This window comes from Marmota marmota, unplaced genomic scaffold (assembly GCF_001458135.2).
Source record: "Marmota marmota marmota unplaced genomic scaffold, marMar, whole genome shotgun sequence".
Taxonomy (NCBI): Eukaryota; Metazoa; Chordata; class Mammalia; order Rodentia; family Sciuridae; genus Marmota; species Marmota marmota.
Genome location: NW_026000001.1, coordinates 3,339,354 through 3,353,763, shown reverse-complemented (window position 1 = coordinate 3,353,763; position 14,410 = coordinate 3,339,354). Strand labels below are relative to the sequence as shown.

General features: G+C 58.2%; 1 protein-coding gene and 1 long non-coding RNA gene across 11 annotated transcripts in view; both read right to left on the bottom strand.

Moving 5' to 3' along the window:
- Ppfia1 (PTPRF interacting protein alpha 1) overlaps positions 1-13,934 on the bottom strand; it is a 115,297-nt gene extending 101,363 nt beyond the window's left edge. For 2 of the 10 annotated variants that reach the window (XM_048807824.1, XM_048807826.1), the window contains exon 1: positions 13,567-13,927. In XM_048807824.1, coding sequence (XP_048663781.1) covers positions 13,567-13,830 — 264 coding nt within the window. In that variant the 5' untranslated portion in view covers positions 13,831-13,927. Of the gene's footprint in view, positions 1-13,566 lie in introns of all 10 variants that reach the window. The other 8 variants (XM_048807827.1, XM_048807830.1, XM_048807825.1 and 5 more) reach the window with 7 other exon arrangements.
- LOC125618094 lies at positions 5,478-8,432 on the bottom strand. The gene is made up of 3 exons (XR_007349333.1): positions 7,729-8,432; positions 6,812-7,527; positions 5,478-6,416 (listed from the first exon to the last, which is right to left on the bottom strand). It is a non-coding gene; the product is annotated as an uncharacterized LOC125618094 (long non-coding RNA).
- Positions 13,935-14,410: the final 476 nt, after the last annotated feature.

Genomic DNA, 14,410 nt, shown 5'->3' with positions numbered 1-14,410 from the left:
GGAAGGCAGCCAGTCACAGCGTGTCGGGGGGCCAGGGAGGAGCCTGGCGAGGGAGGCGCTGAGAGGCCCTGGGTGCTGGGACGGGGTGGCACCGCCAGGCCGCAGGGCAGCGAGGCCGGGCCTGCTCTACCTGCTGGTCCTCCTGCAGGGCGTTAGTCACTCCCTGGCTCCAGGAAGGAACACGCCATCCTGCCCACACAGCCGGCCGGGCGGCTCCTCCTGCTGGCCTTGGCACACGCGGGCGCCCGACTCTCACGGGGCCCCTCTGGCTCAGAATCAGGAGGCCTGGTTCCCGGTCGGGGCTCGGAGCCTCGTGTGGCCCGTCCCCAGGACGCCAGCATCAGGAAGCAGCTGGGCAGCTGCAGGGCCGCAGGAGCCTGGTCCCAGGTCCCCCACCCTGAGCCTGCACACCCCGAGACGACGGTGTGGCTCAGGGCGCAGGGGGTGCCCGTCATTTGTCTCGCTGTCACCCCGTCACCTCCCGCGATCGGTTTCCTGAGCCCAGCTGGGCCCAGCTCCCTGCTGGGGTGTGGAAACAGAAGGTGAATCCCCAGGTGGCCAGTCCACAAGGAAGTCAGGCCGTGACCCGGGAGGGACCTGCTGGGTGAAGGGGACGAGGCTGAGGCAGCAGTCGCAGGCGGCCAGCTCCTGGCCCTGCCCTCAGGTGTCCCAGGGGCTTGGTGACTGTGAAGCTCAGGACGCACGTGGACTCCCTGGAGGAAGGCGCTCATGCCCCCACTTCACAGGGAGGAGGACGGCGGGCAGCTGAGGCGCTCACACGCCCGGTCCCCCGGCCAGCTGACCGTGGCGCTCGGCCAGGGCGAGGGCCCATAGGGAGGCTGCGTGATGCTGAGGAGCAGAGAGAGAAGCCGGTCACGGAGTCCCAGAGGCTGAGCGCGGTGACAAACACCATCTGCTGGTGGACGCTGGATGCTCGTTACTGCCCCAGGGAGACTGGTGGCTGGGGCCGGAGGTAGAGGCGGGCAACAGGGCCTGGGAGCAGGGACGCCAGGCGCAGTGCCACAGTGCAGTGCGGTGAGCAGCTTGGCGCTGTCACCTTGAGCCACACGGTGAGGACATCTTTGCTTTCTGTTCCCCGCTGGTCCCTCAGAACAAACTGAGGAAATCCACCTGGGTGGATGACCTGCTCTGTCCTCTGACGAGGAAGCTGCCCCTGAGGGCTCCAGAACGCCACTTTTTCATGACAACCATCGTTATGTTTACATTCACTGCAGGGGAGACTTTGTGGCAAGCGTCTGAAATCTGCAAGAGGCAGTGTCTTCAATAAAAGAACTGCACTTCTCCTGCACAGCTCAGTCCTGCTGTGGCCTTCGAGGGCGGCTCTGTGGTCCTTAGGGAGCCCGGCTCCTTCTCGTTGGTTTACCTCCTCCTTATCCAACAGAGCTGCCTGTGCTCCAGCTTTCATGCTGGCATTCCAGTAGAAGGGAAGAAGGGGATTTGAAGGCCATACCCCCTCTCTTTAAGGGCACTTCTGGGAAGCTCCACACACCACCAGTTCAGCTCACTTAGAACTCGGTCAAATGGCCACACCACACTGCGAAGGGAAGTTGGGAACACCCCTTGAATCTGGGGGGCCGTCTGCTCCACTTAGCCCTGGGGACCTGGCGTGGAGCAGGAAGCCTTGGACAGGGACAGGACACCGGTGTCTCTGCCCCAGACCACCTTCCCTGTGGGATGGAGCACTTAGTTACTTTTCTAACTTAACTTGGGGCCGGGGTGGAGCTCGGTGGTACGGCACTGGGCAGCGTGGGTGACACTTGGGTCCTTGCCCCACGAAACCTGAGTTAAATTAATAAGATTAAGTAAGAGAGTACGTGAGTGAAGGCCTGGGCGGGGCCTGGTCCAGGCCAAAGTGGCCCCTTGACTGTCCACTCACAGGGTTTGGGAAGCGCCCGGGTTGGGGCCAGCTCAGGGGTCACTGGTAGGAGCTCTCTGGTCCCTGGAAGGCGGGGGTCTGGGAGGGAGAGCCCCAGCAGGAGCCCAGGAGGAAGCAAGGTGGTCCAGAGACAGACTGGGACGGCCCGAGCCAGGCAGGCCCTGGGAGGCCAGAAGGCTGGGCACGTGGCCTTGGGAAAGACGCAGGGCCAGGCCACCAGGAAAGCTCAGGGGGCCGGAGGGCGGGGCAGGGCCCTGCCTACAGGATGGTGGGGCGCAGGCCTGTGCGGGGCTGAAGGCCGGGGGTGGTGGTAACGGGATCCAGGCGTCTGCGGCCCAGCCCCCTGGCCTGGATGAGTCTGTGCACAGCCGGTGCTCAGCTGGGGCGCGCCAGGGTCCCCACGTCAGTGACACCTGCAGGCGTCCTTCGTCCCCACTGCTCACAAAGCCGCACGCTCTTCCCTCTTGGAGGGGACGCCGCTCCCTGCTCCGTGTGGGTGCGGACGGTGCCCGGCACTCGCTGGGGGAAGGAGTGAGGCCGGCCTCGGTGCAGGGGGAGGTCTCCCCAGGTGGACGGGTGCGGGCACCAGTGTGGTGTCCCGGCCGCGCCCTGACGGCCTGGGCTGCCGCGGGGCTGCAGGCAGGCTGACCTCTAGCGCCCGGAGCTGATGCCCTTGGACACGGTCACGGCGGCCAGCTTTCAGGCTGCTCCCTGCTGTGGGCGCCAGGGTGGCCCTCAGGAGGGGACGGCAGCTGCCAGGACCATGGCCTGGGTGGACCGTGACCCTCCCCGGCTGCGCCCCCTCTGGGCCTGTCTGGGAACCCAAGGCCAGGGGCCTGGCTGAGGGTNTACTCAAGAGTGGTGGTGCTGGAGCCATCCAGTGACAAGCCAGGGGCCAGCCCTCCAGATCTGACCCTGGACCCCCACTTCCTGGGCCTCAGGTTTTCTCTTCTGTGATGTAGGAGTGACCACAGGCCTCAGTGCCAGCAGGGTGCTGGTGGGGCTGGACCTGCGGGCACCTGGGCCTGGCTGGGGAAGGCCTGGCACACCTGAAGGGGCAGAGGCCGCCAGCTGAGCTCCGCTCGTCACGTGCAGTGAGGGGCTCTGCTGGCACAGTGGAGGCTGGGCCAGGGGAGGCGGGGAGGCTGCCAGGCTGGGCGCAGGTGCCCCAGGAGGCCTGGGGTCCAGGAGTCCAGGTCCGCGATTCTGTTACTCGGCATCCACAGCTGGACCTGTGGGGCGCCTAATCCTCTGGCGACCCTTTACACATTGCTGAGGGCTGCCACCAGCCCTCTCCCCACCATCTGCTCTCTCCGATGACCATGACCATTTAGATGCTGCTAGCCCCTGTGCTGGGGTGAAGAGTGTGTCCCCCAAACGTGACGTCCACCTGGAGCATCAAACTTGAGCTGGTCTGCGGAGAGAGCTTTGGCTGAGGCCACGCTGCACAGGGGTGGGTTCTAACTCGGTGACTGGCGGCCTTGTAAGAGGATCAGGTAAACACACAGGGACCAGGCCATGGCCACCGTGACAGGGACAGGGGTTGTAGTGGCCTGCCAAGAGCTGCTGAGAGCTGCCAGTAGTGGACGAGGCAGCTGGACCCCGAGCCTCTGCAGGGAGCTAGGAGCCTGCCCCTCCACAATTTGGGACCAGCCTCCAGGATCTGAAAGAGCAGATCCCTGCTGCAAGCCTCCTGGTTTGGGGGCGCTGTTTCGGCGGGGTGGAAAGCCAGCAGGACCCCCACTCTGTCCCCTCTGCCACAGTCTCCTGAGCTTCCCGCCTGCAGCCCCTCCCGCCTGCCAGACCCTGCCTCCCACTGGGCTCTTGCAGAAACCCCCCCCAGATCTCCCCCCACAGCAGGGCTCATGGGGGGTTGCACCACTGGGGCCCAAACTGAACCAACTGCCCCCAGACTCCTGCTGCCCTCCACCCTGCCCTCAGGCTCCCCGGCTCCGTCTATCTTGGAGCCAGAGGGAATGTGGACACACCCGCGGGGAGCCACACGGCCAGAGGGCAGATGCCGTCCTGTTGGATTCCCAACGCGTGACACTCTGTGGCTGGGAGGAAAGCGTCCCCATTCTTGGGAAGCACACCTCAGGGACCAAGCGTTGTGTCTGCAATGACCTTCAAATGGCTCTGAGAAAGGAGACCCGCGGCCTGCTGCTTGTTGGAGGGTGCAGTCTCCCCAGAATCTAACGGCAGCTGGGGGCCTCCCGCGCCCCCATGGCCTGGCCTGTGGCCCCCGCGGTGCCCCACACCCACCTCCTGTCCAGCTGGCTCCCCCAGTGCCTTACACACAGGACACGTCCCCCCAGTCCCTCCACACCTGAATGTGCCAGGCCCCAACGCCTGCGCTTAGGACCCAGTTCAGATTCCCTCCGGGACCTTGAGGTCCTCCCAGCTCCCCCTGCTCAGCTCCCGGCTCCAGGCTGGCCTGCCACCCTGCCTCCTGCCCACGGGGGGCGTGCCCCACGTCGCTGCCCTCCTCCACCCTGGGCCTCGACACGGGCGTCCAGCCCAGCAACAGCCGCACACTGCGGAGTAGAGGCCCTCTGATGGCCTCCCCGGCCACGTCGGGGCTCAGCACTGGGACCCAAAGACCTGACAGAACGAGTGCGGAGGAGGAAAGGCTCACGGGGTCTCTGGGGTCAGGTCTCAGGCCACAGAGGCCGACCAGTGCTCTGGGCCCAAGGCGGGGCAGAACGCCGTGGTGGACAGTGTCGGAGGGAAGCAGCCCAGGCCACGGCCACCAGGACGCAGAGAGCGCTCCGCTCACCAGGAACAAAACAGAAACCCCAAGGCAGGTCCCCAGAGACCCGCCTCCTCCAGCCACACCCCACCTGCCCACAGTGGCCGGCAGTCCCTGACAGCGACCAACGCACTGAGCAGGCTGAGGCTCCCGGAACCTCCTTGCACCCTCTCACACAGGAGCTTCTGGGGACACTCACATCTGAACCCGAACATCACCTGAAAGTGGTCTCCATGAGGCGGAGGTCGGGACGTCTGTCTCCCCCTCCCCCGGCACACAGCAGGTGCACAACGGGCAGTGACGGGGCAGATGAAGGTGTGGGTAATGGATGGGGAGGACGGGCGGGTGGCAGGGGGGAGGAGGATGGCGGATGACGGTGGGAGGAGGGGTGGGCGAGAGCGCGGAGGGGAGGGCAGCGGGTCGCCTCGGCCCTCCAGGAGGCCAGGCTGGGCGGGGGAGGCCACAGGAGGGGGGGGGGGCACAGCGGCCCAGGTGGTGGAGTTAAGTGAGCACTTCCTTTTTTCTGGGCACCGGACCTGACCCTTCGTCCTCACGGCTTGGGGTGACAGGTTTCCCCATTCCAAAGTCTCATTTCATTGGTCATTATTATCCTAATAAAATCTGAATGTCCCCCTCACACATGGCGGGACACTTCAAGGTACAAGAGAACAGACAGGGACAAGTAAGCGTCCCCACTGCTCCTCCCGAGACGCCGCAGACTTGGTAGGAGCTCACTGAAGGGGGCTGGACTGAGGGGCATCTTACATGAAGCCCAGAGAGGCTCGGGAAGTCGCCCGGGGCCTCACAGCCTGCGCCCGNAAAAAAAAAAAAAAAAAAAAAAAAAAAGAAAAAAAAACTATTATCATATTGGACAACTAATCTTTTAAACATTAGATATTTATAGAGAACCCGGTTGTTATTCCCCGGCTGGGAGGCTGACATCAGCTGGGAATTTGGCAACTGTGTCATTTTTTCGGTGCTGGGGACAGAACGCCGGGCCTCTCACCTGCTAGGCAAGCACTGGTCACTGAGCCACACCCAGTCCTCCACTGGCTCTTGGGAAGCCGTGCTTACTGCCGCCCTGAAGGCAGAGCACGGGGAGCCTGTGCCTCCTGAGCCACCTGGAGGACACCTCAGGGACGGACAGCGCGCATATGCTCTGAGCACCTCCGGGGGCTTCCAGGACTGCGCAGGGCAGCAGAAAGGCCCCGGGATGCTCTGGAGCTCCCCTTGCCAGCCGCAGCTCCGATCAGAGTGTGATTTTTTCACATTTCATTCACTTGCTGCCGCGTGCCGGGCACCAGGCCAGACGCTGGAAATACATCCATAAGTCCAGGCGCCAGAATGCATGGTCCAGGCGGAAGAGCCGAGCAGTGGACCAGGAATCGACATCTGGTTGAAAAGAGCCGGGCTGCGCCCAGCGAGGTGCCCTGGGCAGGAGCCCGTTGAGGCCCAGAGACGTCCTAGGAGGACGGCCTCTGGTTCCACAGGGGAGGAAATGAGCGTCCCCCAGGGGAACCGGAGGGGGCGACAGACCAGCTGGGCTGGATGGACCGATGCCCAGCCGGGCCCTGGTGCTGGGCCTGGGCCTGGGCGTCGGTCCTCTCTGCCACCCGTGTGCTGGTCTGGAGTCCCAGGCTGAGGGTTCCCTGTGAGAACCGGCCGTTGAGGAGAGCTTCACTCCGAGACGGGCCTGTGTCTCCCTGTGTCCTCGCATGGTGTCCCCCGTGTATCTGTGTCCTGGTTGCCTCTTCCTCCACGGACCCAGTCCTACTGGAAGAGGGCCGCCCTAGTGACCTCACTTTATCTTAGTCACCTCTTTGAAGACCCTGTTTCCAGCCGGCACAGGGCACACACCTGTGATCCCAAGGACTGGGAGGCTGGGGTGGGAGGATCGGGGACAGGGGGCAGCCCAGGACGTGCCGCCTCTGACACGGACACAGTGGTCATCTGTCTGCCCGCCCTCAGCACCGCCCGCCTACGACATCCCTGTTCCCAAGGTGTGACAGCAGACCAGCGTCAGCCAGCACCACAGGGCGAGACCCTGGTGAGACCCGGTGAGAGATGTTCTGCACCGACAGAGCCAGAGCCAGAGCCTGGGCCTGAGCCTGAGCCTGAGCCTGAGCCTGAGCCTCGGCCCTCTCGGGCCTGTGCGGCTTCCTCACCTGGGCGCTCACATGGGGGCTGCTGGGGCCCGAGACTTTCCCACACTTTCAGGTGTCCACGCTCCAGGCTGCCCACGGCCCCTCTTTGTACTTGGGTGGGTCTGAACAGGCCTGGAAAGAAGCAGGGGTGGGCGCGGCCACCAGAGGCAGAGGCCAGAAGCGGGTCCCCGGCTGGAGAGGCAGTGCGGGCCGCACGGGGTCAAGCCACAGTCCCTCCTGCAGGGCCCGAGGGACAGCTGGGAAACGCTGTGGTAACCCAGTGCTGCCACTCGACAGAGGGCCTGTCCCGTGGAGTCACGGCACCGGGAGCTGGGGCTTCCGGAACAGGAGGGGACCCTTTAACCTCTGATGAAAGGTGGCCTTCCTCAGGACTGCACACGAGAGGACTTAGCCAGCAGGGGGACCCAGCGGCCCAGAAGAGGGGCCCAGCAGGGGCTGCCTGGGTTGGAAGCAGGACCCCCCTCCTCCCCCATGAGCTGGACCAGGGCATAGTCTGTCCATCTGCGTGTCCATCCGTGTGGGTCCTGGGCATGAAGCAGGTGCCCAGGCATTATCGAGGGGGCAACTGCTGTCCCAGAAGTCCCTGTCAGCTGTGCATGTGCCATCCTGGGACCCAGGGAGCTCCCCAAGGCCTCTGGAGCCTCGGTGTCCCTGCCGAGGCACACACCGTGGGACCGTCTGGATGTGCAGCCAGCTGGTCCTAGTGGGGACGAGTCCTTTCCAGAGAGAAAACAAGTGACCTTCCTGTCATGCACCGGACACCATTTTGCACACACCTTGAACCTCCGTGTGGGTGACCTGGACCCCGGGGGGTGATGTGGCTTTTGCTTAAAGGCCAGAGCTCAGGGTGCCCTGCCGCGTCCCTGGTGGCTGAAAAACAGGTTCTCCCGGCCTCCAGCCCGTTTCTCACCACTTACGCCCAACTGCGGGAACTGGCCGGGGGGCAGGCTCCTGCGGCCTGGTCACAGGCTGCGTCCCTTGCTCTGCGTTCCAGAAGAGCTTCCCAGTCCTGGCAGCGTCCACGAGGCGGGAAGGCGGCTGGGCGGCGCAGGGGGGTCCTGGTCTCCAGAGCCCTGCCCCTCAGCCCAGCTCATCAGGTGGCCTGCATCAAGGAAACCTCCCTGCGCCGCTGGCCCAGTGGGGTCCCCCCCCCGCCCCCGGCTTCCAGAGCACGCAGAGGGCATCTGCAGCTCACAGCTCTGTGCGTGGGCCTCCCGTGTGGCCCTCCAACTTGCCACACTGTTCCTGCCCAGGGCCTCTGTACTCTACCTGCCCAGAGCACCCTGCCCGGGCCTTCGTGAAGCTGATGGCTCCCGGCCTCTGGGTCCCCAGGCCTCCTCCGGGAGCCACCCTGCAGGAGCCCCCGCCCAGCTCCTCCCCCTCCCTCCCTGGTGTTCCTGCCCAGGGGCAGGTGGGGCAGGGAGAAGCAGGGCCCTGGGCAGTGAGCTTAGATCTGGAGGGCCCGGAGCCAGATGACCAGGTTCTCTCCCATCCCACGACATGGCCGGTCTGTGAGGCCAGGGGCCGAGCACACAGGTGGCCCTCAAGGAAGACGCGCTGGAGGTAGGGTCCTGGAAGCACAGGGTGGGAGGCGCCCTCTGTGGCGGGGAGGCGGGTGGTCTTCCTGGAAGGGGAGACAGTGAGGAGGGATTAGGACGAGCCACTGCAGAGGCTGCCAGGCCCTGTCCCTGGGCCCCAGGACCTGGGGGCAGGACTCACACAGCCGGAGACAAAAAGCCCGAAGAACCAGGAAGGGGGCCCGTCCCTGCCACCCTTCTCCTGAGGGGCAGCCTGAGGCCTCTCCCTTGTGAGGTCATGGACGGTGGGGCCCTGCTGCCCCTTTCCCACTGCCTGCCCTGTAGGCGTCTCCGCCCCGTGGCGTCAGCTCAGGAGGGCTGTGTGGGAGCGGAGCTGGCAGGGCCCCTCGCTGGCCTCGCAGGGACTTGCCCAAGAAGAATGGGCCCCAGGCTCTCCTGGGAAGGACGGTGAAGACCGCTAAGGAAAACTGAGACCAAACGCAGCACACCTCCAAGTGGTGGGCGGGACGGGCGTGGCCCCCGGGGGGCCGGGAGGGCAGGNAATCCTATATAAGTTCTCACCAAATAAACCCAGCAAAAGAAGACTACAAGCTGGGCACAGTGGCGCGTGCCTGTAACCCCAGCTACCCAAGAGGCTGCAGGAGGACTGCAAATTCAAGGCCAGTCTGGGCAACTAAGCAAGACCCTGTCTCAAAATAAAAAATAAAAAGGGCTAAGGATGTAGCTCAATGGTAAGGCACCTCTGGGTACAATCTCTAGTATCAAAAAACAAATAATAAAAAGGGCTAAGGATGTAGCTTAGTGGTAGAGTGTCCCTAGGTTCAATCCCCAGTATTGCAAAGCAAAAACAAAAACAGAAACAGAAACAAGCTAGAGATCATGTTGGAATTGTTCTAGAATTGCAAATTTAAAACGTCAAACTGGGTTGGGAGTTCAGTGGCAACACACTTGCCTGCCAAATAAAAGGCCCTGGGTTCAATCTCCAGGACTGCAAAAATTTTTAAAAAGTTGTATCATCAAATAACAGAAAAAGCACGATTGTTTGAAAAGATGCAGAAAAACAAATGTAAAAAATTCAATAACCACTCATAATTAAAAAAAAAAACTCTTAGCAAAATAAGAGTAAAGAAGAATTTTTATATTTTGATAGAGAATATCTACAAAAACCCTACAATAATGATCACGCTTACAGGTGACATGGTAAAAGCTTTCCCCGGTTATTGGGAAGAAGACAAGGACACTATGTTCACCACTTCAACACCGTACTAAATTTCTCAGCCAGTATAATAAAGAAAAGAAAAATGGTTACAGCACATGGGGGGAAAAATTTCTAAACATGCAAAGAATCAGTTCTCTCTATAAAAATAATAAATAATTACACAGCTATTATGTGTCTGGATTACAGGATCAATATTTTAAAAAGATGTCATTTCTCCCCCACTGGTCTGCTGATTAAATGCAGTCCCAATTAAAATCCCAGCACTTTTTTTTTTTTTTTTTTTTGCAGTGAGATTGCCAAGAAGATTCTAAAATATATCTGAATGGGGCTGGGGATGTGGCTCAAGCGGTAGTGCACTCGCCTGGCATGCGTGCGGCCCGGGTTCGATCCTCAGCACCACATACAAACAAAGATGTTGTGTCCGCCGAAAACTAAAAACAAATATTAAAGTTTAAAAATAAAATATATCTGAAAATGCAAAGGACCAAGATCAGCTAAGAAAATCCTGAAGAGTAAAGGTGGAGAACTTAAATGACCAACTCTCAAGACCAAGTAAATCTACAGTAGTTTACAGGATGGTACTTGTGCAAATACGACAAAAAAGGTCAAGGCAGCAGAGTTCAGAAAGAGATCGTATGTTCACAGTTACCTGATGAGGTGAAAGAGATGGCACTGTGATGCACTGGGGGAAAGATGGTCTTCTTCATGGATCAAAGCTGTGTCAACCAGATATCCAGAAGTGAAAAAAAATTTTGGCATGTCTCCCACCACCAACAAAATCAACTTCAGACAGAAGATAAAACAGTGGAGCTTTTACAAGACAACACAGGATAGTATCTTCACAAACCTAGCCTAGCTGACTTCTTAAACGGCACAAAGAGCATTAAACATCACTAAAAAAAAAATGATCAACTAAAGCATGTTAAAATTTTAAATTCTGCTTTTCAGAAGATACTACTGAGAGTGAAAAAGCAAACACAAGAGTATAAAACAGTCTGGTGTGTGTGTTGAGATACGTAAAGAACTCCTTCAAACAAAATACACAGCCCAGACAACACACGCACTGAACTTACTCCACTGCAGAGCTCCAGCCCTTGCACACTCTGCTCACCAGGAAGCAGCAGATCCAGGCAGCGTGAGCTAGATAGACACCCAGACATCCGCAGGACAGCTGACCCACAGGAACACACAATACCCAGTGTGACCAACCTGTGGATAGCTGCCTGCTCACACTGCGAGTGGCAGCAAACAGTCACACTGCCACTTTTGGTAGTATATCCCAAGGCTGAGCAAAGCACACACCATCACCTCTAAAGTACATTCCCTATACACGCGCCACAGAAATTTACCACACCTGCACACAAAACAAGCACGTTCAGGGTGGCATTTATAAAAGCACAACCAAACATTCACAACAGTACAAAGAACAAATCATGGTATATTCATACTCTGACAACAAGCATGCTACAGGAAATGACCAAGTGCATTTCATAATGTTGAGTGAACAAATCAATAAATGAAAATATACATGTCATCTTACTTATAGAAAAACCAAGAACAGGTAAAGTAATCAACAATAAAAAGTCAAAATCATTCTGCCAGGTGGGGTGGTGCAGGTCTGTAATCTCAGCAGCTTGGGAGGGTGAGGCAGGAGGATCCCAAGTTTGAGACCAATCTCAGCAATTTAGCAAGGCCCTCAGCAACTTAGCAAGACCCTGTCTCAAAATAAAACATAAAAAGGGTTGGGGATGTGGCTCAGTGGTAAAGCACCCCTGGGTTCAATCCTCAGTACCAAACAAAAAAAGTCAAGATCCTTTTTAGAATTGGGGGAGGGTCACTGGAATAACAGGAGAGACTTGCAGGAAGCCTGGTGACATCCCACCTCCTAATCTGCCTACTGATCCACAGCGTTAACTTTGTGGAAAGTTCACTGAGATGTACACTCACATCTGTGAATGTTTCTGATGAATGCCACAGGTTTTTTGTTTGTTTGGTTTTTGGTGCCAGGGATTGAACCCAGGGGAGCTTAACCACTGAACTACATCCCCAGCTGTTTTTGTTTTTTTTTTTTTTTTTTTCACTTTGAGACAAGGTCTCACTACATTGCCTAGGTTGGCTTTGAACTTGCAAACCTCCTGCCTCAGCTCCCACATTTCTGGGATTATAGCACAGCTGATGTTTTACAGTATACTCTGACTTCCTCATCTGACATGCAGAGAGACACATGCAGTCACTTGACGCATAGACCTAGGTGGTCACTCTATTAGCCACCCAAAGATGAGCCCAATTTCAGGAAATTTACTTCATGGTTCCTGTGCTTCTGAAATGCTGGAACCAGGTGGTGACATCAACTGTTGGCATCATCACATTATCTACCCAGCTCGGCATTTCCAGCTTGCTACAGTGAGCAACCATCTCACCAGCAGGTGTAGAAATGCCCACAGCCTGAGACTATAAAACTCCTGTCGCTTCCCTGCCATGTCCTAGGCACCTATTTTTCCCCAAAAGTACCCTACCAATTACACAAGTATCAGACAAATGCTTCAGTGTGTGCACCTCAGATGACATTAAAACAAACACAAAGCTGCATGTGATGCCCACACCTGTGATCCCAGCTGCCGAGGAGACTGAGGCATGGGATCCCAAGTATAAGCCCCCTCTAAGAATAAAAAGGCCCTGGGGATGTAGCCTAGTGGTAGGGTACTCACGTGGTGTGAGCTCCAGTACTCCCCACCAAAAACTACACTTACAAAAACAAAACAACCAGAAATTTGCAAATATGGGCGATAAAATCCTGGCCAATACTTTTAGGCCTGCAATAATAAAATCTGACCTAAATAAATTTTTAATTTATAAGATTTTAGTCAGAAAAATCTTAATGATTCTCTAACCCCACAAAAAGGGAACATACAGCACTCACATCAAATTGTCATTTCTAAAAAGAGAGTTCATTGGCTTATGAATCTTTCAGGAGACTTGACTACAGCCAAGAAACACATTAAGGCTAGTAGTAATCATTCATTTGCAGCGGGAGCACCAGCCTATGCCGGCTCGGGTCTACCGTATACACCATAAAGGCACCTATTATGAATGAGTAAAATGGCACCCAGACAGCTCACAACCGCCCAAGCAGCCTACTTAACTCCCATGGTGCCACGTGCCACACACCTTATATCTCTCCTCAACACTCTCTCCCTTCTCCTACCATTAAATTCTCATTTAACTCTGTAAGAGAAGGCTTTGAAACACCAGCCTGAATGTAACATTCTTAAAGCAACAACCTCAGTTGTGGCAAGCTTTAAAATTCTCACCTGCAAAGGAAAAAAAAAAAATCCTAAGAAATCAACCTCTGGTCTTCTACAAAAACAAAGTAAGCCAGGCAATGCAAAGTCCTGTGATCCCAGCGACTCGGGGGCTGAGGGCAGAGGAATGCCCCTGCAAAGCCAGGCTCAGGAAATTATAGAGCCCTGTCTCAAAATAAAAAATGAAAAGGGCCAGGGACACAGTCCAGTAGCAAAGCACCCCTGGATTCTGGTTTCAATCCCCAGTGCCAATAAACAAAGCACAAATGTCTGACAAAGGTGGACTGTGAAAACATCTCTGTGAACTCAGTTGTCCATCCAACTTCATTAGAAATTGGAAAAAACCCATGTAAATGCGCACACAGTCCCTCAGGTAGAAGCCACAGAGAGCCACATTCAGGGAGAAAAGGCCCTGACAGACGGAAGACACCCAGAGCTTGGTTGCTTCATGCCTTTTTATAAAAACTTCCAAGCATTTTTCCAAATCTAGGCGGCTCCCCAAGACAGGAATGAGAGCAATGAGGTATTTGCACATGACTTCGGAGAACACCAGTTTGCGCTCCCTAAGCAGTCTAATCCCTGGGGACTTGTGTGTGCTTAGGAACACCGGGAACACCACTCCACAGGTCGCAGGAATACTCAGCTACCGCCTTCACCAAGAAGACACCACCAAGGGAGCCCGGCGCTGGGGCCTACCTGGGGCAGTGCGGTACTGAGCTGTCTCTGCAAGGAGTCTCGCTCGTGGCCAACCTCGTGCAGCTTCCCCTGGGTCAGCGCCAGGGTTTCCTGAGTCTCCCTCAGCGTGTCCAGGAGCCGGTCCCGCTCTTCCAGCATGGAGACCATGAGTTGCTCAAAGTGGGAATCCGCGTCTGGCTGCGAGGGGGAGCCGGACCCGTGGCTCCCGCCTCCTCCGGGGGGACCTTCTGCTTCACTGATGGTCGGCATCACCTCGCACATCATCTGGGGACCACAGACCCGAGCAAGTCACGAAGTGCAGAACAGGGTCCCCACAAGGTGCACCTGCAGGATCCCTGCCGCGCGTCCCGAGTGGCAGCCGCGTTCCCAGCGCAGCCAAGCGGCGCGCACCTTGGCAGCGGCTCCCGCGGCAGCACCCAGCCCCGCGCCGACCAGGCAGGAGGGCCAGCGGGCCACCCCGGGGTTCTGGGCACTGCCCGTCGCCCCAGGTGCCGGGCTCTCGGCGTCCCGGGGAGCGAACCGGCCGCCCAGGCGGTTCCCAGGCGGAGCACGGCCCGGCACCGGCGCTCCCGGGACTCTCGGGCGGACTTCGGCGGCTCCAACGGGCCGGGACTGGCCGAGGGACGGGAGAGGTGTTCTCCGACGGCCGCGGCGGCCTGACTTACGTAAGCTCCCGGCCACGGAACGGACCGAGTCCGCTCCGGGAGCCTTGGGTCCGCGGGCCGGGCCGGCGCGGAGGGCACCCCGGGGAAGGCGAGCTGCGAGGGCGCCCGGGCCTCCGGGACGCACACCTGGCGGGGCCTCCGCGTCCCCGCCGGCCGAAGGTGCGCGCGAGCGGCCACAG